This window comes from Eutrema salsugineum, unplaced genomic scaffold, assembly GCF_000478725.1.
Source record: "Eutrema salsugineum unplaced genomic scaffold, Eutsalg1_0 scaffold_1, whole genome shotgun sequence".
NCBI classification, from domain to species: Eukaryota; Viridiplantae; Streptophyta; class Magnoliopsida; order Brassicales; family Brassicaceae; genus Eutrema; species Eutrema salsugineum.
Genome location: NW_006256909.1, coordinates 8,990,985 through 9,012,203, shown reverse-complemented (window position 1 = coordinate 9,012,203; position 21,219 = coordinate 8,990,985). Strand labels below are relative to the sequence as shown.

Below are 21,219 nucleotides of genomic sequence, written 5' to 3'. Positions count from 1 at the left end.
ATGCATACCGGACCGGACTAAACCGACATTAGACGATAAACCTTATCCAGTTCTCCCACTCGAAACAGAACAGAGAAGAGAACACAAAACTCCGATGCTTCTCTCTCTCTGTGTCTCTAAATTACGTTAGGATTTCGTTTCTTGGTTCATGTCTGGTCTAATTTAATGGCTTCTGTACCATGTTCCTTCAAGCTCTCTGCGTATTCCAGATCTTCTTCCAAGGTAATCTTCTCTCTCTACGTAGATGATTGAACTCGTTCCTTCTCTTCTTTCTATTGATCAATCTGGTCATCATTGATCGATACAAAGATTCTCTTAAGTCACAGCCATCCTTCAATTATTTCATTGCACTTTAATGGCTTCAAAACCATTTCTTATATCAAACATTTACACCACTATCTTGTTTTCAGTCTCTTCTTGCTACTTTGATTGATTATTCTTTTCAAAACTGGTTCAATTTACACAGCGTAATGGAAGCTACAAGCAGTTTAGTTTATTAGAAAGACGAAAAGAGAGTGACAGACAAGCTCCACAGTCTCTTACTCGCATCAACCGCTTAGAGATATCTCGTATAGCGCCATTACAAGCAACGATGAATAGCCCGAGAGGTTTTGGACCTCCTCCTCCAAAGAAAACCAAGAAGTCCAAAAAGCCAAAACCCGGAAACCAAAGTGATGATGAAGAAGAAGACGAGCAAGAGGAAGACGACGACGATGGAGATGATCGCGAGAGAGGTGTGATTCCAGAGATAGTGACCAACAGAATGATAAGCAGGATGGGATTCACAGTGGGTCTACCACTCTTCATTGGTCTCTTGTTCTTCCCAATCTTTTACTACCTCAAAGTGGGGTTGAAAATCGATGTACCGTCATGGGTTCCGTTTATCGTTTCGTTCGTCTTCTTCGGGACGGCTTTAGCTGGTGTGAGCTATGCGATTGTGTCGTCGAGCTGGGATCCTTTGAGAGAAGGATCGTTGTTAGGCTGGAACGAAGCTAAGAAGAACTGGCCCGTCTTTTGGCAGTCTTTTTGGAATTCCTCAAACAAGAGATAGGCTAAGGCAACACCCAAAACAAATATCTCTTTGGTCTCTTTGGTCTTGCCTCGAATCCCCAACAAGAAGATACTTCAAGACTTCTGAGTTTTCATTTTACTCCAGACGCAAGACTAGATTCATAATCCGATGTAAATTTTCCTGAAAATGTGTCTTTGCGGATGAATGGTCCTATATGAATTTCTTTATTGACTCTACAGCGAAGCTACCAAAATGATTTGGGAAGAACCAAGAACTACACAAAAAATAGCCCCAAAGTCGAAACTTTTATTGCCAAACCACAAATGTTAATCGTCACACATAAACAAGCCATCACACGACTGAAAGTAAGAAAATAAAACCAAACCCGAACTATAGACGACACAAGACCGTCGTAACGAAAAAGGAGACAATTTAAGTATTTTTTGTTTTTAGACTGACCACTCAGGGACCAACCAAAGTATACTTTATAAGCTATTCATATAAGTAAACTATTACTCGGAAGAGGCTCAGTGAGAGGTCTTTTGGGTCAGCCGGCGACTTTCCTAGAGTAGGCATTGGTGGTGGGTTGTGTTGGTCTAAGGAACATGTCACGTGTTTCTCCTACACAACCTGCCTTCATCGGCGGTGGCTTCAGCTGCTGTTGCTGCATCACAGACACAGAGTGCCTTCGAGACACGCCTCCTCCGATGCTCACATTCGAGAGTTTATCAGCAGTTTCAGATACACCGCGAGCAACCCGGCTCTTGTTGAATGACGACCCTGCTCCGTTATCTTCAATTGAATAGATTGGTTTTATCAAATAAAGAGAAACAACCATTGTACGAGTTAAAAAAAAAAAAAAAAATGATGGTACTTACGAGGACTCTTTCTTCCGGGTGGTCTGTATTTCGAGTCTCTGACTGAACTTCTCACAGGTTTAGTGTTTCTCGTCCCATCTTGATTAGCCAGATCGAGTTTCCGCTGGACGCCACTGCCAAAAGCAGCATTAGACTTTGGAGTAACATGGCTGTTGAATGGCTTAGCATTGGCAAGAGACACCGTGTGCCGTTTAACTGATTGGTGCTCGAATGATCCCCTTGGTCCGACTAGAACAAAACATATATGAAATTTAGTATTCAAAAATCCCAATATAGATATAATAACTCATACCCTGATATTGCCAATCAATAAACCAAAAAAAGATTACCAGGAGGGGGAGTTCTTGCAACTGATGGCTTGGGGCGGAGAGACGGTGGGACATAAAAGCAACTCTGCCACATGAAAACACAAGTTAGATCAAGATAGGAGCTATAACAGTCATATTGACCCAGTAAATACTCTGGTGTACCTGGAAGAACGGGTGCTGCAGAGCCTCTGCAGCAGTCGGCCTGTTGCATGGATCCCACGAGCAAAGCCGCTAAATGATCATGATAAAAAGGTAGAGATTAGTGTCTGAGAATTAATGAAACACGTCTACAGCTATAGGGAAACCCCTTTAAAGAGATGCTAATTACCGTAATAAGATTAGTCGCATCTTCACTAGCAGATGGCATCAAGCTTGAAAGAGGAACACCAGGAAGCTGCAAGATGACAACCTTAGTCCCTTGTTCAAAAGAAAAACATAGAGAGGCTCAAGACACACTATTCAAGCTTGAACAAGTACCTCAGGGAATTGATAGTTTATGGTGTTAGCAAGTTTAAGTCCCTCCAACCAGATCTCCTCAGTTGGGCTACCTATGACACTGCATATTTTGTAGATTTCATCTGCTTCGCTGCAATGATGACACAACATTTAGTCTATTATTAGTATTTGATTTGCAACATTTCAAATCAGCTAACAAAAATTAGCACTGATAAGTTACCTAGACCCGGGAAAAAGAGGGCGAAGAGACAACAGCTCAGCCATAATAGCACCCATCGCCCACATATCTCCAAAAAAAAACAAAATTGCCAAATTGTTTAGCAAAGAATAACATCACTATGTATAAAATGTTACTTATTACTACGGTATAGATACTAACCAACTTTTGATGTGTACACATATGACTGTAGGAGCACTTCAGGTGCCCTGTACCTATTAGAACAAAGACTTATGGGTCAGTACTGAAAAATCGGGGTGGCCAGAATGGGTAAATGAAGCACAGATATCTCGATTACAGGATGTCTCACTGCAACACAAAGAAGCGAATCTTACCAGCGTGTAGAAACATACTCAGTAAAAGGTGGACTTGAATTAACCTCCCGTGCAAGACCAAAATCAGCAATCTTAATAATGTCCTTAGAGACTAATAGATTTTCTGCAACAACCAACACGATATAAATATATATTCATTGACTATTTATCGTTTAACCATGACTGCTAGAAAGACATAGTGATTAAAATCAGAATAGTCAATCTACATAGCAGATGTCTGAAGCTTTATAACAATTACCTGGCTTAAGATCACGGTGGAAGTAACCACGCTGATGCATGTAAGAAAGGCCTTGGAAGACTTGAAAACACCAATTTCTGATATCAGCTTCAGAAAAAAGCTTTTGTCGATCCTTCATAAGCTGGTAGAGGTTGCACTCCTGATCAAGTAAGAACGACATATGCAGATTCAGTGCAATGAAGCTAAGTATCAGGTAATATCAAATTACAGGCAGGAAGAAGAATACCATGTACTCAAAGACAAAGTATAGGATATCATTCTCCCGGATGACTTCCTTCAGCTTCACGATGTTGGGATGATTCATTCTCCTGAGCGACTTATAGGAGAGAAAAAGGAAGAATAATTAAACATACAGTAAAGAAGACCAAAAAAAAAGCAACTCAGCGACGGCAGTCCACTACCTTCACTTCTCTCAGATTAATACATTCATCCCACGAGTAGTACTTCTTTTTCATTTTCTTAATTGCAACCTGCTCATAGAAAACAAAAGTTAGTAAGAAATCAAGCACAGAACATTATACAGACATAGATCAGATAGCTCTCAACGAAACCAACTTACGACTTCACCAGTCTGCTTATTAATAGCTCGCCAAACACTACCAAAAGTTCCATCACCAACCTCTTTAATTAACTTGTACCTATAAATTCATAAGGCATTGAGAAGAAAACTAATGAGCCATAAATCAAGAAGCCAGATGCAAAGATATTAATAATTAAGAGATATTTGAGTTACCTGTCCATTGTCTTTCCAGTAAAGTAAAGTATCTTCTTTATTTTATGTATGTAAGGAACTTCCGAAAGGTTTATATAGCATTAATCCTCCACTTGTTCGTAGCAAGGACTGGACACCAAGGCAATAAATCAATGATTCTCCAGCTGGGTAGATTGACCGTTATTTACTTTGAACATCAATGGCTTGACCATTAAGGCAGAAAAAAGACAGCAAAAGAAGAAGAAAACACATACTGCGAACTCAAAGACGCAAAGGAACCAACAAGAAAGAATGTGTTGGCTAACAGGAAGGACCCTAAGCTCACAACATTTCACTCAGGGGTTCAGACTCAAGACTCAAATAAAAGGTATCACATCTACGATGTATGTAAACTTGAAAAGAAACGGATATATCCTTCTTCAACCAGCGCCCATAAGAACAAGATATCGAAAAGGGGCTTAGAAATCTTTGTCCACAGGGGGTAGATAGAGAGGTTTCTCTAGGACAATGCGAATGAAGAATTTGCAGACTTCAGCCCTGCCAAAAACCAAATTCCAGACTTACAAATATGTAACATATGATAGATATGAAGATGTGTACAAAAGCTATGTTTACTTTGGGTTTGACGTCCTTTAAACTTGTCTGCAAGTGTCGATGTCAGAATGATATCATACAGGCTTCTGTTTTCATCTTTTCGTTACATTTTTCTTTTTAGGATTTTCCTAGATTTTAGAAGTTTTACCATCTCTCAAAGTTCCTTTATTTTGCATTCAGTCATGAAAAAAGGAAAAGCACCTTAACGAAATGCATAGTACGCAATAAAGTTCCAAATAACGGCAACAATCCAAGGAGGGAAGCATCGTGTAGAAGAAAACAAAAGTTTCAACAGCATCAATTGGAAACTATACCTGTCTCAGAAATTTGCCTCACGCCTTCCCTAAAGATCATAGAAGAGGGTTTGACCACTAAGTGCAGTTAACAAAAGAGCCCACAAGGATATCTGAACGTACAAGAAACCGCCAATCGAGCGCTTCTTGGAATGAGAAAAGCCGATAATGGTAGCAGCTTGGCCAGACGAAAACATGCTCCATAACTCAGAAGATAAAAACCCACTTAAAAGGACGCCTGATAGAACCTATAGGCAATAAAACAGAAAAAATTATATATAAGCAATTTAGAGAAAAACGAACACAAGAAAATAAGAAAAAAGAAACGATCTGAAAGCACGGCAAGAATTCAAGAGATCGATAGTATAGAAAAACTACCCAGAACATCATAATCAAAGGGTAGGCTAACAATGGACTAAACTTACATTAAACTCTCCTCAATACCAGTAAAAGTTATCATTGTTCATGAAACGCCAAACACCTAGCAGGAATAATTAAAATGCAGATGAGACCACAAATCACAGCATCTGAGAAAGTTTTAGCAATGTTTAAGCTCGTAGCATCAAAGTTTTAGCAATGTCTAAGCTCGTAGCATCACCAAAATCTTCTAGGCAAGCTAACAAGGGACTCAATTTATCTCATCAATACTAGATTCCTAGTAAAAAAAACACCATCATTCCTGAACCCGAAAAATCCCAAACACCAATAATTAAAATGCAGGTGAGAAAACAAATCACAATCACATATCCCATTTAGCTCATAGATCTAAAAAGCTGAAAGAAATCCAATTCGAGGATATATCCATACCACACGTCCACAGAAATGAAGCTACAAGATAAAAAATCCGAAGACGTCAAATTAGACTCGAGCAGATCCCAAACACACCCATTTCAATAAATTTAAGAAAAGAAACAGAAATCAGATCCAATCTGATCAAACGCGAAAACAAAACGCAAAGAGATAACCAAAAAATCACAGTCAAATAACGAAACGGAGAGACGGAGATCTGCGATCAAACCTCAGAGCCAACAGGCATAACCACCGTCGCCGACGACGGGAAGAGACGGAATCCAGAGCTTCTACGTCTTTAACTTCAATTCTTCGATTCAGTCCAACAAATATAATCGGTCCTCCACAACTCTCTCTCTCTCTCTCTCTCTCTCTCCTCTCTCTACCAAATACCTCTCTCCCTTCCCTTTCTGTGTGCGGTTCTCTCGTGATGACCTCCAAAAAAAAAAAACCTCACAATTTATATTCCCAAGCTAGAAAAAAAGAGAATATTTTTCCTTTGCTACTTGGATCGTCGTCATTGATGATATTGTGGTCGTGTCGCGTTGGGAACTGCTACGATCTGCTGTATCACACTCTACGAATTTACGGTGTGCTTTCGTATCTAATCGTTGGATTATCACGTCGTGACGTTATCCACTTATATAGACCGTTCGATTATAAGGATTTTACCGTATCTTTATGTGGCCGCCTCTCTAGTCTTTTCTTTTTATTCTTGCCTTCCACGATGTAACTGATTGATATAACATATTGACTTTTCAAGATAGTTATATAGTAATCATGATATACGAGGGGGGATTTACCAACAAAAAAGAAACTAGATTACCATAAGATTTGCTTGTTAATTTTTTTTATCAAACAAATCAAAGTTGTCCCGTAATCTTTAAAAATTAATGAAAAAACAATGTTTGTTGATAGCATTATATTTTTCTTGGTACATGCCATGCGCATGTGGCATGTCAATCTTTGAAAATCAATGGAAGAATCAGGTTGATGTGATAACAAAAATAGTAAATATAGTCAAACAATGGACTTATCTGAAAAAGAAAAAAGAAATCGGTTGGGTTAATTTGGAGGGAAAGAAATTCAAGTCATTGGGGAGGTTTAAAAAGCGAGAAGAAAGTTATTTCCCTCTACATAAATTCAACTTGTTGCATAATGCCCATTAGCGATTTTTCTTTTGTTTCTAAGTATGTGTTAAGCATAAATTTTGTTTGGTCAGTCAGATTAAAAATTGTGGTGTCATATTCAGTAAAGAATCTTCCACACCTAACCAACCCCACCAGATTTACTTTTGTGTTTTTGGCTACATTATTAAAAACACAACAGACTAAATTAGTAATCCAAAACGTCAATTACTTTACCGAAATTGTATATGCTTGCTTTTCATCCCTATATAATTGCTGGACTGGATAATGCAGTACATACTAAGGAAGAGAAAAATTTATAATGTATATTAATGGATGACATATTGACGTGTAAACCAATACAACGATATCTCAAATCGATATACCTAACATTGGAGAAATCTCGAGCTTAATAGTTACTCTTTAAACAAACAAATTAATAATATAATTCTCACCAAGCATATACTAGAAAAAAAAATTCGAAAGTTGATAAATATGCTGGGATAATAAAAATGAATTGGCAGCTTTCAACAGCTTTCTTGGCTTCGAAGCAAGACAAAGAACCTATGGTGGTGGTTGTTCTCGTGACTTTGTTCTCAAGAAACCTCCGGACAAAACAAAAGCTTTAAGCTTAAGCTTTAGATTCGTCGTATTTTTTTTTTCTTTTTTTTTTCTTATTTTGTTTCTGAAGTTGCGTTAGATGAATACCACAGCTTCTTCTGGCAAATCAAGACCTTCTCATTCTCTGATTCAGACTCTGTTTTTTCCTTACGGCAACTCCATCTCAGTCCTTTAGCAACTGATGCGATGGTATCCGCGAAATAGCTCGATTCACGTATAATCGCATACCCGTTAGGACGCAAGATCCTATCCATTTCCAGCATTACATATTTCATCTCACACCTGTCGAAAACAAGACCGTTTATTATCAAGTTAAAAGTGAGTTTTGAAGAGTTTAGAGTTTGAGATCTCTGTTCTGTCATTACCTTTGGTTTTCAGATGTAAACAGCCCATCAACGTGAAGAAGATCATAAGTTCTTGGATATGTCGAAAAAGCTTCACACCTATGAAACAACAGAGCACATTATGTATGTGAATTCAAAGTGATTAAAAGTAGAAAGACTAGGTTTTGATAATTTTACCAGTCGTGATACGTTCCGATCAATCCACGATCAAACACAACGGGGAGTGTATTCGCAGCGTAAGAAGAGACAACGTTCATGACCCACAAAGGATCATCGACCAGAGCAGCAGCAAGACCTCCATAAGCAGTGTTCATATCCATCACATTCCTAATCTTATCAGAGCCAATAGCAGGTAACAGCTTCTTGTAATGCTTAGCTCTCGTTTTCCACTTGCTGTTGTCGTGCTTAAACACGCCACCGTTTCCTCCAGGAACATCAGAGATCCTTTCAGGAGTTGTGTGCAATCTCTCTGGCCATTTGGGAGTTGATTCCAAATCTGTCTTCTTAAGCTTAGGGCTTGGAACCACAACGCAAGGTCGTAACGGCGTATACCAAGCAGAGTCTGGCTCGAGGCTATCATCACATTTTGGCGGGTATGCGTCAGGGTCGTTGGACAGCTTGTTGTAGCACATATTGTCTGAAGATTTCTGCCACACTGCGATATCGTCTTTCTTGGCATACATTTTGAAGCACATTGAAGATAATAGATCCTGCAGCTTCTCGTAATTTGATCTCTGCTCATCAATGGTTGTGTCCCAACCTTTCCAGCGGTTCTCGTAGTTGACTGGTGGACCAGATAAGACCCAGAAGCCACCAGGTCTTAGGATACGGTGAATCTCCAGAAGATAGACTCCACCTGAGAGAGCAAGGAAGAGACAAAGATTGTTTCAGTGATTTCACACAAACAGAACAATCTATGATCAAGAAGATTTTAGACAGTTATATTACCGAATTCTGTCCATGGAATAAGGCATCTTGAGCAATGAGCCATATCGAATGAATTTGAAGGGAACGGGAGACGTTGAGTCGAGATTATGCCAAGAATTGCAGGAATTCCACGTTCTAGTGCAAACTGGACTTGAGCTTCGTGGTTATCTCTCGGGGCGAGTGACACCGTTAGGATACCGCGGTCCAACAAATCGCCCCCCCAGCTCGCAACCTTGAAAACAGATCAAGACCTTTTGAGTTGAAGAAAGGGCATTTCGAGTCCTTTTTTTGCCAAGTTAAATTCAATAAGTATAAACTCACCCCACAACCAGTGTCAATGGCAGTTCGAATAGTCCCATCTTTCATCTCAGGGATCAAATCTTGCATCAAATCGACATAAGCACTAACTCCATGAGGAAACATTGTACCTCCACCCGGGAAAATGAACTTTTCACCCTCTTTCCTTAGCCAATTCTGGTTGGATTTCTGCTTGTTGATCCAATCATATGGCACATTCCTGAAATTAAATCACATCAAATTGGCAATCACTTCATGAATCTGAGGACAAGAGAGATCTATAGAAGCAAATGAGACGTGAGATGGAACAATTGGGTTGAGTAAAGGGACAACATTTACCTGTACCAACATTCGTTTTTGCTCTTTGGCCATCTTATCGGCGGTTTATAGCCGTTGGGAGGAGGAACCAGACATTGCTTCCTATCAAACACAGGAGGACAATGGCGTTCCATGAAAGTAAGCCTGTGAGTCCCATACTTCTTCCATTTCTGAACAAGCAAAGCGAAATCGAAACATTAGCTAAAGGTTTTTCTGATTCAAGCACTCACAGCTAAAGAAAAAATTTAGTTTACCCTTGGATCCGTGCACGGAGTGTAATCTTGGTAGTCACTGCTACATTCCGAGAAAGAAACAGATTTGACTTGAAGAGAGTCAACAACATCTGAGGAAGAACCAGCTTTTGCAACATCATTAATTTCGGTTTTGTTCTTCCCACAATATAACCCACCAAGATAGAATGAGAGGCCACATAGCACAATCAGTAAAACTGTCTTGGGCAAGACCTTTGTTGAGCCTTTCTCAGCTTTCTCGTACTTCTCATCTTTATACTTCATCGTTTTTTGGACTGAATAACAGATATAAATAGAATCCTATTTTTAGAAGGTCAATACACCTGCAAAAGTGCAACATGATTGTTCAAGATTACGATAATCGAAATGGAAAATTTCTAAGAATGGAATTCCTGTTTTTGTCCAAAACGACGAACCAGAGCCAGCGGCAACAGACAGATAAAACGAAAACGTAAAAGGTCAAACATCAGAGATGACTAAACAAGAACAACAAAACAAGATTTTTACCGAAGAGGAAAGAGAAATCTTTTATGCTAAATCCTGAATAAACAAGTGATGGGCCAGTGACTAATTGACAAATGAAGATTGAGAGGCTGAGGAAACAAAGGACGTCGAGAATCGAGATCTAAAAGGAACAAACAACATTGCCGACATTAAGAGATTGTTGCTTTAATGTTTCTCACATGGTGTTTGGGACCCAGATTCGACCGCCATAACATGCTCTCACTATTTCCATCAAGGTCGAGGACAATAAACAATTGGTTCCATAAAATAATAAATGCATACACATGAATGAATTCTATATTTAAGGATAAAGTTAAAAACTGTTTCACTTTCGCATTTAAAGTCTGAGAACAAATCTACACACAGAGAAAAAAGCTTGCAGACAGCTAAAAAGCCACAAAGGAGGACAAAAAGTGTAAGAAGGAACAAAATTTAGCATTAATCATTACTTGGCAGAGACGGAAAGTCTTTTTAATCTTTAATTTTACACACAATTGAGAAAGCAATAACATTAAGACGAAAAACACACCAAAATATTGACAATGAATCTGGAATTTTACAATACTCACACAAAAAAGCGAAATCGAAACGAATCTGGATTTCTGTAATCCAAATTCGAAAAATTCAGAGTGAAGATTATCCACATTATTCAAAAATAAATACAAAATGAACAGATTTGTATACGAGAGATTAAACTATAATGTGTTCTTACGGAAATGCTCTGTACTCATCGAAAGATGAATAAAGAGGAACCACAGAACAAAATTCAGAAATCCAGATCTGGTTTTACCGCAGAAAACAAAAATCGAGCTCGATGGAAAATAAGTGGATATTATTAAGAGGAAAAATGAAACAAAAACTGGAATTATGAAGATATAGGATTGATTATGAAGAACGTATAATTACCCTAGATTCGAGGACGAATCCTCTTCTAATTCTGGATTTGGAGCGCGATTTCCGAATTTTCGGCTTCGAATGGTCTCCTCGAATTCCTGAGGAGAAGATTTTCCGGCGACGGAGAGAGAGACTTTGATTATCTCTTTTTGGATTTGAAGTCCAAAATTGAAGAAATGGGAGAGAGATGAGAGATTGCAGAGAAGCTGAACGTTAACATATATAGCTTCTTATGCAAATTGGCTGTAAAAAAATTATTTTTATTTTTTCTCCTCCTCTTTTTCTTTTTTCTTTCTATTAATTGATTCGCTCTCTGTCTCTCCTTTCGTTTTCTATCATTTTCCTTCTTTAAATTCTGACTATTATTTTCACATAATATCACTGTTGGTTTTCTTTTGTTTTTATATAATTATTGAATGTTGATAAAACAAAGAGCAAAATAATAGTCACATGTTGTTTGTTAATTACGATGTAATATTATTTTTTCTAAGCAAAATACTTTCTGGTGGATATCACAAAATATCTATAGAGTGATAAAAGAAGGGAAAAGAATGAGAACTCAAATCATTTGGATCAAACTTCAATTGCCTCTAAAATACATTAGTCTATACACATTACACACACATAAAATATAAAATATCTTACGTGTAAAAAAACAAATATGAAAATCCAAAAATACGGAATTCTATAAATGATAGATCCTCTGGCCCTCTGGGAAAACGCAACGATTGTTTTTAGACTTTGAATCGTTTTTTAGATTAGCCATTCCCGGAATTCTAGGTTAGTTTGAAAAAGAATCAAATTGTTTTCCTTTAATACTAAAGTAACCAATCGTTTTTTGAGATTCTAATTTAGACGATTTATTTAAATTAAAAAATATTAAATAATGGATCCCACCACCGACAAAACAATTCACCGTCGGCATATATCAGCGATACGACTTTCCTCCTTCGATCATTGCCCAATTCCCATGCATAACCCCATTTATGGAAATCCCAATTTTCTGGTAATAAGTTTGTGTTTCTAAATTCATACAAATTTAACACAAGCTGAAACAAACTCGTAACATATAAGTCTATATATTTTGTTCAAAAAAAACATATCAGTGTATACGGTATAAAACTTCAAACTTCAAAAATCTAGAATGTTTTTTTTTTTGTTTCTTTTGCACTTTTAAAATTTTATTACACAACCATTAAACAGATGTAATATGATTGGATAAATATTGGAACTATATGATTTCAACCAAAAAAAATCACGACTTTGTAATCTAGATGAACCAATCGAATACATTACAAAAATACGATTTTTTTTATAGAGTCGCAATTAGTTAATTAATCGAAGTTGTTGGGATCAGGCCGAGTTAGTCGGTGGGTTTGTCACTTTTGTGATAGATCCACGGAAACATTGAATTATTATTCTTAAGTGTTGACTAATTAAAACGCGTTTCAAGTACATTTCTTGCTCCAAGACTGTAGTGATGTACTCCAGATTGTAGTGTGTATATAAACATTCCAGATTCTACAATTATCTAGTTATTTTCATTTCACGACGTCAGCTAAATAAACAGTGTATTAGTCTATAATTAAGCACTCATCAAAGACTATCACGAAGAAGAATTATATGTTTAGTATTTACTCTTTTGTATTTAATAACTCACGCTGAAAAAAAGTCAAAGTAGGAAATCAACGTTTACAAAAAACTTTAGTTGACTTGTATTATACTACCGATCTAAGACCTAAGATTTCATTTCAAGCGAAACTGAAGTTCTAGAGAAAACTTAAGTTTTGACAAATGTAGGATCCGTATTACATCTAAAATTTGTACAATCTTCTCTAATTTGGTGATACTTTACAGTTTTACTCATAATTGCAATCACAAAATGTCATATATGATATAGCCGGATCTAAGTTCTAAGATGAAATATCATGGCGCGTAAGTTATTGAATTGTGACTAACGACGACCCAAAATACTTTTGAAAATATAAGTCTAAGTTGGAAAATAATGGAAACTCACCTTCCCCCATGTGGAATCTGTTAATGGTGCATCATCTTCCCATGTGTTATTAGGTCTTTTTACACCATTTGTCTATTTTAGAATTTAAGAATAGGAATAGTCTATTCGATAACCATAAAAAGGGATGGAAAAAAATGAAAAAAGTTGCCACTAAATCAGTCAATTAATAATTAATTAATTAATTAATTATGCGTTTGGACTAAGTATACCTGCTTTTTTTCTATGTTTGATGTCTATCATAATGGCAAGCGAAGCAATGAATTCCAATTTTTTTTGTGTCTGCATAAAGATAATTCATTTCAACAGCACAAGCATACCATGTGTTTATTTATTTATTTTCTTTATCCTCCAAAATGTTGTCGCTCAAAGATCACCGGATGAGATGACTTGAAGACATTTTTGATAAAAAAAGAGTCAATTATTTTTTATCTAACTTCGATTGAAAGTTTGGCGGCCAATCGGTTCATGAGAAACATTAACAATCCTAAAAATGATTTCAATCTCCTCCTTGAGCTTTGCAATAAATTGTAATAGCTTTTACCTTTGCGCGTTGTAATTTTGTAACTATTAGTCATTGATATAAGGAGACACCAGCTGAAAAATCCACATCTTGGACAGAACTCTTATCACAAGTAAAAAAATGAAGCATGCACATAGGCCAAAAATCAACATTCCTAACTGAGAAACATACTTAAGTGTCACATTACGAGTTTGCAGTTTGCCAAAAGCCAAAGAGAACATGATATGCATAGATAACCTAAAAAGGCTCCAGAAAAGCCTGACATACCTTATACCAAAAGTGTACAAAAAAAAAGAGCCACCACGATTGGTTTGCAGGTAAACCAAATTCCCTTCTTTCGAACTTATGAGGGATCTATGGTCCCTGAGCTTTCAACACCAGTGTTAATTGCATCAGCGTTGTAATGGGATCCTTCTAGCTTGTTGGGGAGAGAACTTGCATTCTCTGTCCTGAGTTTATCTATGGCATCTAGAATAGTCTTGGTACCTGACGAATAGTTTAGCTTGTCTACTCTCACAACTGTTGCTTTCACACGCTGTTCATCGCTATATGTTTCTTCTTTCACCTTCAGCTTGAAGATGTATTTGGTAAAAGCAACCTTACGGATGATATCTTCGAACTTTTCCTCATCCATGTGTTCATACTTCACATAATACAAATCTTTAGCAGGCATGCCCATTATCTCTTCACCAGCCTCCTGGAAAGCTGTGACCCATGCAAGACCTGTATGGTCCTGTAATTGGAGCTGCAAGATATACCTGTAGTCACATTCATCCACGCATTTATCACACTTTTCGCACCTCCATGTGCCATCTCCATTGTCTGTGACCTTTTTGCTGCATGGACGATCACCGTTCATGATAGGACAAGCTGTGTAGCAGAAGTTGTCAAACTTCATGTATATAATAGTAGCAGTGACTGTAATCCAGTCTGGTTTTTCCGAGGTTCCTAGTTTTTCATCCTTAATTTGAGAAATTGTTTTGTGAACGTCTACTCTGCCATTACCAGAAAACTCCTTAGATATGGAAACACAAGGGACACTCCTCCCTTCTCTTTCAAACCATTCCTTCAGTTTCTGAGCTTCAACGAAATCTGGCTCAATGAACAGTTGACTTGATCCAATGGTGCTCAACGCCTTTCCGTTAAAGTCACTGATCCTGCATGCCTTAACAGCAAGAACCGGAAACCCACCAGAGTCACAGACTCTTTGCAGCTTCTCTCCTTCTGCATTGCAGAAGTTACCCCACATGGTTACCTCAACACTTCGACCTGACATATCCTTCAACTGAAGAGCTCTCTTCTGTGTCTCAGTTCCGTTTTTCCTCATTATCAACCCCGTAGGACTGATCGATGACACAATGCCAATTACATCAACGATGCTGTTACTCTCCATGCTTTCGATATCACCTATGGAACGGAAATGAAACTGATGTCGCGGAATGGCAGCATCTTCCTCGTAGCATTGTTGTATCGTCGATGCATTATCCAGCATGATTTCGTAGTCATTAGAAAGATGATTGAAATTCTTCTGAGCAGGCCTCAAACTCCCCCTTGAAATCAGATAAAGATTACCAACAACGATCTGGTCAAAGAACTGATCAGCCACTGCGTTGAAACAAGTAACCCGTATCTCTCCACTATCAGCATCAAGAAGATCAAAACTAAAAACTTTCCCATCCCCACGCTGATTGTTGTAGTGCCTAAGCTCTCCTTTACTCGTGACCCTGGCCTTGATGGTCCACCTACCCGAATACGGGCTAAGAGCATTGATTGGGATTATCCTAGGAGGAGCATCGTTCCTTGCCACTGGTCCCCTATTTGAATACATCGGTGCTGGTGGTGGAGGATAATTGGTTGGAGGAACACGAGCATGGTCCTGCCTAGAGACTCCATGAACTGCAGATGGATTGTTGTATGCTCGAGTGGAAGGTGTTAGTCCAGGAAGACTAGAACTCGGACCAGAACTAGAAGCAGAACCAAACACTTGTCTTTGTTGACCAACTTGAGGTGACATAGCTACAACACTACTCCCTGTCTCAGCCAATTCAGTCTTATTATTTGACTTATTACCAGAATCTGATCCACGCTGATTACTAGACTTTCCTTTGAATACAGGATGCCCAATTATATCAGACTTCGTTGTAATCACTTCCAGTTGCACAATGACAACAATCCTGGCGTAAAAAAGAAAAAACTTATGGGAAAAAATTGATTTTTGATAATGTACTCTCTTAACACAAGTCCGCCAATTATGAAACTAGAATCTTTTAAGCATTTAACGAACATTAGTCTTCTGTGATTGTACACTCAAATAGTTCATAAGGAATTTTAAAAAGGTCATAGATTTTAAAAAATTACCATTTGTCCTGGATCTTGCTACAGGTGAAATGAGTGAGTCTAACAATGGAACCAACTTGAAGCATCCCACTTTTGACAAGGTTGCTCTGAGTAATCCCGAGCATTCCTTGTTGTAAGTAGGTCCCGTCTGATAAACACATCCTAAACCTCTCCTTCGTCGGATCTTTCTGCTGAGTCTGAACCGACTTCAAATCCATCACTTGCAGAACCGGAACCATCTCTTCCTGGCTCTTCACTTCCTCATTATGTATCTTCTCGATTGCCCCCGCCGTCAAAATCACCTCCATCGTAAACCTAGAGATTTGGATAATCGGCACAGATTCGATTGACCCACAACCCAACAAAAGAGAGAGTCGCGATTCGATAAGGAAAAGAGTAAATCTTCTGATTTGTTTGAATCTTACAGAAATCGAGAGGTTGAGAGAGATGAGCGAAAGGTGAGAACTTTACGCCCCTTTTTGAGAGGGAAACTAAAAAGGTTTGGAATTGTAAATCCATCGAGCCACGATTTAGGTCTTAATTAAGGATTTTCCCCTACTCAAAATTGCCTAGCAAGCTTCTTCGTACATGTTTTACGATCAGAGTAAAGCACAGATATAGGCCCATTAATATATGCTTAGGCCCAAAATAGCCACACACAAAAAAAGACCACACGTGGCAATGTATTGATGAGTCAGCAGATCTCTGAATCTCACTCTCCATCACATTCGCATTGATCAACCCTGTCTGAAAAAAAAATTATATTATTTTCATTTTTAAGTTTTAGTTGCATACACACAAAAAAATCTTCACAACTCACAACGACGGTCAAAGGAAAAAAAAAAGAATCGGATAATCGGGAAATCCGTAAGATTTGATTTCCGGTGACCGTCGTTCAATTTTGCGTTCACCGTGAAATATGGATTCTTTAACTTCTTTGTGCTGAGTAAAACTCACCGGAGAAGGAAGTGAAATGGATTCCGAAGAAACGGCGCCGGTGACGAAGAAGCAAAAGAGGGTTTTCTCTTGTTTAGCTTTGAAGTTCTGTACAGTGATAGTTTTCTCGATCGTCAGCTTCTTCTTCTTGTCGTTTCTATTAGGGATCTTAGTGATTTTCCTCAGTGAATTGTGGGTTTCTTCTTCTTCTTACTCTGCCTCTCTTGCTTCCCGCTGCAAAATTGTTTCCAGCTGTAAGTTTTTTTGGGGTTTTATTGTCTGAATACTTTTTACCTGTATCATCAAATGATTGAAGAAATTGATAGGTTTCTTCTGCTTGCTTAATGGGCTCTTCTTAGTTTATACTAAGCAATTCAATTACCAATGATCTCTGAATAGATTGAAATTGAAAGTTCTCACACTGATTCTGTTTAATCGATAATATTGTGGGCTTTGGGTTTGATGAGTCTTATGTTTTTATGGCTGAGAAGATAGTGAAACTGATGTTGGTTTAACTTGCTTTTGATGTAGCTGTTGATCTTAGGTCTTCCAAAGTATGTGGCATTGGTCTTTTGAACATCAAGGCACAACATGTGTTTTACCCTTTTGAAAGAGATAAATTCAGATGTCGGTATGATTACTATTGGGCTTCTGTCTTCAAGGTGACTTCTTTCTTCCATGTGATTTTAACTATGAACAGTTTCTTCCTTCTTGAAATTTTATTGAACACTGCAGAAGAGCTAAGCTCCATAGCGTTTTAGAATAGATATATTACGTTGCTTTCTAAGATTTAAGCTATATCTGTCTTTTGGTTATAAGTAAACGCCATTCAAATTCACAGGTAGAATATAAAGATCACTTAATGGGGCAAACACGGCTTGCTTTTTCAGAAGCGCCAAATGAAGCCCTTCCTCCTGAGTGCAGACCTAACTTTGGTGCCGCATTGCTTACCAAAGATAACTTCAAGGCAGGTTCTGTTAAACACGTATATTCGTTGACTGGATATTAGTTTTATCTGTTTGTTATGAATCTCATTGTGTTTCGGATTGCAACTTTTTTTTCTGTTTCTCCAGGTGAATGAGACGTACGATTGCTGGTACACATTAGGGATTCCAAAAATAAAGCTTTATCAAGATGGCTTTTTCGGTTGCCAAGCAAATGATCGTTCTTTTACCGACATTTTTAAACAGTACGCTGTCTTGTAAGTTCCTATGCTGTTTCCTTTTGTAGTAGTGTGAAAAATTTCAAACTTACGCATTTCATCATCAATAAGCACATACACACTGTAGGAGAATCATGAAGACAGAATCATCTGTAGCCCAGTTATTTTGGCAGTTGTTTTCTCGGAATCATATAAAAATGTTCTTTGTCTGTTTAGTTTGTCAGTCTTGTCTTCTCTAGGCATTGTTCTTCACTAAATTGATCATCTTTCCATTTGTTTATTCTCCAGATTCTCTAGATTATTACAGTCGTGGTTCAATGGAAAAGGAAGACCAAAGTACTGGAGATATGATGTGATCGCTGGCATTGTATCTGGTTTCTCAACTTCCATAATCACAGTCTTCGTCATGCGAATCTTAAGACATGCAAAATCTTGGGTCCCTCGAGCCTTTTGTTCAGTTAAGAGCCAGTATTCTAAGGTGAATCTCGTGGTACAAATGAAGCGTGCTTGTTTGGTTCTTGTTTACTTCTCTGCTCTTGGATGGATGGCTACACAATACTTGAAAATTCTTTTTCCAAAGGCTTAGAAACAAAAACATTACTTGAGAGAGCCAGTGAGTATGTAAGGATTTTATAGACAGTTGTGTGATGTATTCTTAAATCATTTACAGCAAAAAGAAAGCAATACAGAGAACAGCTTTAAGGATTGGTTGAACAGCTGAAAACAATCTGTTACCCTTTCTTTCATGAAAACTGATGGATTCTTCTACAAACGTTTACGGATCTCAGAAGCAAACAAAAGTTTTGGTGAAAATCTGATTTATCTCATATGTTGGATATTACAACGCTTTTTAAGTAGATACTTGTGATGGATTAGTTGAAGTTACAATGTTTGGTTCCTCAGTTTCTTCTTCTTGATCAGCTTCTGTGTCATCAGTGTCCTGAAGATGATGCAGAGCAACTTTTGGCTTTTTCGCTTTCGAAGAAGTTTCTTCTTTCTCCTCCTCCACGTTCCCATCCTCGGGATCCTTTCTTTTCAAATCCTTGTTTTCTCCTTCAACATCACAACTCACTGGTTTCACTTCTTCTCTCTTCTCCTCATTGCTCTTCTTAGCTTTCCTCGCTTGCTCTTCACATTCTTCAAGGAAGTTTTGTGTTTCAGCATTACCCGCAACATCTGCTGGATTCTTCCCGGCTTTTGTCGTGGCTCGGACATTTGCTCCTTTCTTGACCAAGTACTTAACTAGTTCAAAGTGAGAGCCTTGAGCAGCATAGTGAAGAGGCGTAAGCCCCTTGCGAGTGATAGATTTCACAGAAACACCGACGGATAAAAGAGTTCGCACAACTTCCAGATGACCCTTTTGGGAGGCAAAGTGAATCGCAGCCATATCATCTACTGCTGCAGCGCCAGCATCGGCTTTGTTTTTGCACAAGTAGCTCACCACCTCGTTTTGGCCTGCCCATGCTGCCAAGTGTAGTCTGTTGCTCCAAGAGATCAATGCGTGTTAAGGACAAAGAGATGGACAACAAATGGACTGCAGAGAACATGAAATGTAGAACACATCTTTCATTGCTCTATAATCTATAAAAACCAAATCAAATGTGAAGTATCAAAGATTTAAAAACCCAGAAATAATGTTAACATTGACCAAATCACAATCGTACTTGCCTATCTAAGCCTGTAAATTCCCACAGTGATGCATACAATATAGTGAACTGTGGCATAGATAAAGCTTCAAAAACATATATACTTCATCTTCTTAATAGTTTTTTCCTTATAGGAACCCTTTCCGTGGAACAAAAAAATAAAGAACCCTTTCCAAGTTCACACCAGAAAATCATAATCAAAGACAAGAGAAAGTGAGAAAGGTAAAATAATTGAGAACGCATTTCAACTTGTAACCTCACGAATCTCGAGATGAACCCTAACTAAGGTAGTAGGCAAACAACATTCAGCAAACATAAGAGAACCGAAAGTTTGAAGTAAAGCAAAGAAAACGGCTCGAGAGGATCTCACTTTCATGATCAACCAGAAAATTACGAAGACGAGTGATTTTGCGAGAAGAAGAAAAAGAGAAAAGGATACGGAGTCCGAGAAAGCTTGTCCCTAGAATTAACAGCCAAAGGATTAGAGCTGACAATAGATTGAACTGCCGCTAAATCACCGGATCTCGCCGCGGAGTGAAGATCCGCCGATCCTCCTCCTCCTCCTCTTACACCGCCGCTTCCGCCTACCATTTCGTCTTCTTCACTGCTCCTTCTCCGTCTCTTTGTTCAGCTCTTGGTTTCGTACCAGAGAATGTGGCGGTTCCGGTTCGGGTGGTATCTAAATGGGCCCGGGTTTAACTGCGTAAGTTTTTAAGTTAGGCCCAATGAAAGCCCATTCTATTCTTTTCACTCTCTGCGGATCGCTTCCGGTTACATATCTCGTTCCCAATAACCAGCCAACGAGTTTATAAACATGTTGCAGTCTGACGAGCCAATACAACAGCAGAAAATGGTCAAAATGACATTTTGGTGCCGATTTATTTACCTTTTTTGTAGTAGTGTTTAATCAAAATTATTCGAGGTGTATACTTGGAAAAAAAAGTGTAAAAATAAATATAAAATGAAATGCAGAAAAGCAATTGTATATTGTGCAGAAAAAAAAAAGAATATCAATTATTAAGTTATCAGTCCAATGTGATGCAATTCATGGGACAAAAAGATTAGGTAGGCCGTAGGATAAAAGGATGAGATTGCCAGCTTTGAAAAAAGGGACCAATTTATATATATGTCCAATCTTCATGGGAAGGTTCCTCATATCAAATATATATCGCTTTTTACACCATTTCCAGAAATTCAGATCCTATAAAAACATATAATATTTCGTCTTTCCAAGTTATACAATATGTTATACAGCAAGTTGCATATAATTTGAGTTGTGCGTGCTGCGTAATATGGTGAAATCATCTGATTGATTCATATGATAAAAATAAAAGAAAATAATAATAACTAAAATTATATATTGGAAAATTAATCTTCCAAGCATTTTCACATCTAGTCAAATTATAAACTTATAATGGATTCCCACCTAATAACTCATATACCCATACATTTTAATACTCAATAAAATCTATGAATAATTTGTAGG

The 21,219-nt window shown here is 38.0% G+C and overlaps 6 protein-coding genes across 9 annotated transcripts; 2 read left to right on the top strand and 4 right to left on the bottom strand.

Annotated features, from left to right (window-relative positions):
- The first annotated feature begins 71 nt into the window (after positions 1-71).
- LOC18029643 (protein PAM68, chloroplastic) lies at positions 72-1,248 on the top strand. The gene is made up of 2 exons (XM_006413947.2): positions 72-222; positions 467-1,248. Exons 1-2 carry the CDS (start codon positions 166-168, stop codon positions 1,049-1,051), a joined length of 642 nt encoding a protein of 213 aa, XP_006414010.1. The 5' UTR covers positions 72-165; the 3' UTR covers positions 1,052-1,248.
- A 50-nt stretch (positions 1,249-1,298) lies between these two features.
- LOC18029642 (cyclin-dependent kinase F-4) lies at positions 1,299-6,298 on the bottom strand. 4 transcript variants are annotated; one of them, XM_024149839.1, is made up of 17 exons: positions 6,062-6,298; positions 5,065-5,291; positions 4,411-4,693; positions 4,178-4,285; positions 4,004-4,082; positions 3,846-3,914; positions 3,671-3,760; positions 3,445-3,583; positions 3,207-3,309; positions 3,034-3,086; positions 2,875-2,941; positions 2,676-2,784; positions 2,527-2,592; positions 2,361-2,429; positions 2,220-2,283; positions 1,891-2,118; positions 1,299-1,804 (listed from the first exon to the last, which is right to left on the bottom strand). In XM_024149839.1, exons 4-17 carry the CDS (start codon positions 4,183-4,185, stop codon positions 1,560-1,562), a joined length of 1,389 nt encoding a protein of 462 aa, XP_024005607.1. In that variant the 5' UTR covers positions 4,186-4,285; positions 4,411-4,693; positions 5,065-5,291; positions 6,062-6,298; the 3' UTR covers positions 1,299-1,559. The 4 variants fall into 4 exon arrangements, with proteins under 4 accessions (XP_024005607.1, XP_024005606.1, XP_024005605.1 ...); XM_024149838.1 differs by adding an exon at positions 5,469-5,524 and having other exon boundaries at positions 4,178-4,693; positions 6,062-6,286; XM_024149837.1 differs by having other exon boundaries at positions 4,178-4,693.
- Positions 6,299-7,265: 967 nt separating this feature from the next.
- Positions 7,266-11,311, bottom strand: LOC18029641 (probable methyltransferase PMT21). The gene is made up of 8 exons (XM_006413944.2): positions 11,128-11,311; positions 9,721-10,040; positions 9,488-9,636; positions 9,173-9,368; positions 8,873-9,083; positions 8,102-8,780; positions 7,946-8,023; positions 7,266-7,862 (listed from the first exon to the last, which is right to left on the bottom strand). Exons 2-8 carry the CDS (start codon positions 9,979-9,981, stop codon positions 7,634-7,636), a joined length of 1,803 nt encoding a protein of 600 aa, XP_006414007.1. The 5' UTR covers positions 9,982-10,040; positions 11,128-11,311; the 3' UTR covers positions 7,266-7,633.
- Positions 11,312-13,902: 2,591 nt separating this feature from the next.
- Positions 13,903-16,452, bottom strand: LOC18029640 (replication protein A 70 kDa DNA-binding subunit E). The gene is made up of 2 exons (XM_006413942.2): positions 16,011-16,452; positions 13,903-15,826 (listed from the first exon to the last, which is right to left on the bottom strand). The coding sequence occupies exons 1-2, from the start codon at positions 16,295-16,297 to the stop codon at positions 13,996-13,998; spliced, it is 2,118 nt and encodes a 705-aa protein (XP_006414005.1). The 5' UTR covers positions 16,298-16,452; the 3' UTR covers positions 13,903-13,995.
- A 298-nt stretch (positions 16,453-16,750) lies between these two features.
- LOC18029639 lies at positions 16,751-18,837 on the top strand. Its single transcript, XM_006413941.2, has 5 exons — positions 16,751-17,179; positions 17,457-17,587; positions 17,767-17,892; positions 17,999-18,126; positions 18,376-18,837. The coding sequence occupies exons 1-5, from the start codon at positions 16,963-16,965 to the stop codon at positions 18,671-18,673; spliced, it is 900 nt and encodes a 299-aa protein (XP_006414004.1). The 5' UTR covers positions 16,751-16,962; the 3' UTR covers positions 18,674-18,837.
- On the bottom strand, positions 18,785-20,403 carry LOC18029638 (ankyrin-3). The gene is made up of 2 exons (XM_006413940.2): positions 20,173-20,403; positions 18,785-19,565 (listed from the first exon to the last, which is right to left on the bottom strand). Exons 1-2 carry the CDS (start codon positions 20,322-20,324, stop codon positions 18,938-18,940), a joined length of 780 nt encoding a protein of 259 aa, XP_006414003.1. The 5' UTR covers positions 20,325-20,403; the 3' UTR covers positions 18,785-18,937.
- Positions 20,404-21,219: the final 816 nt, after the last annotated feature.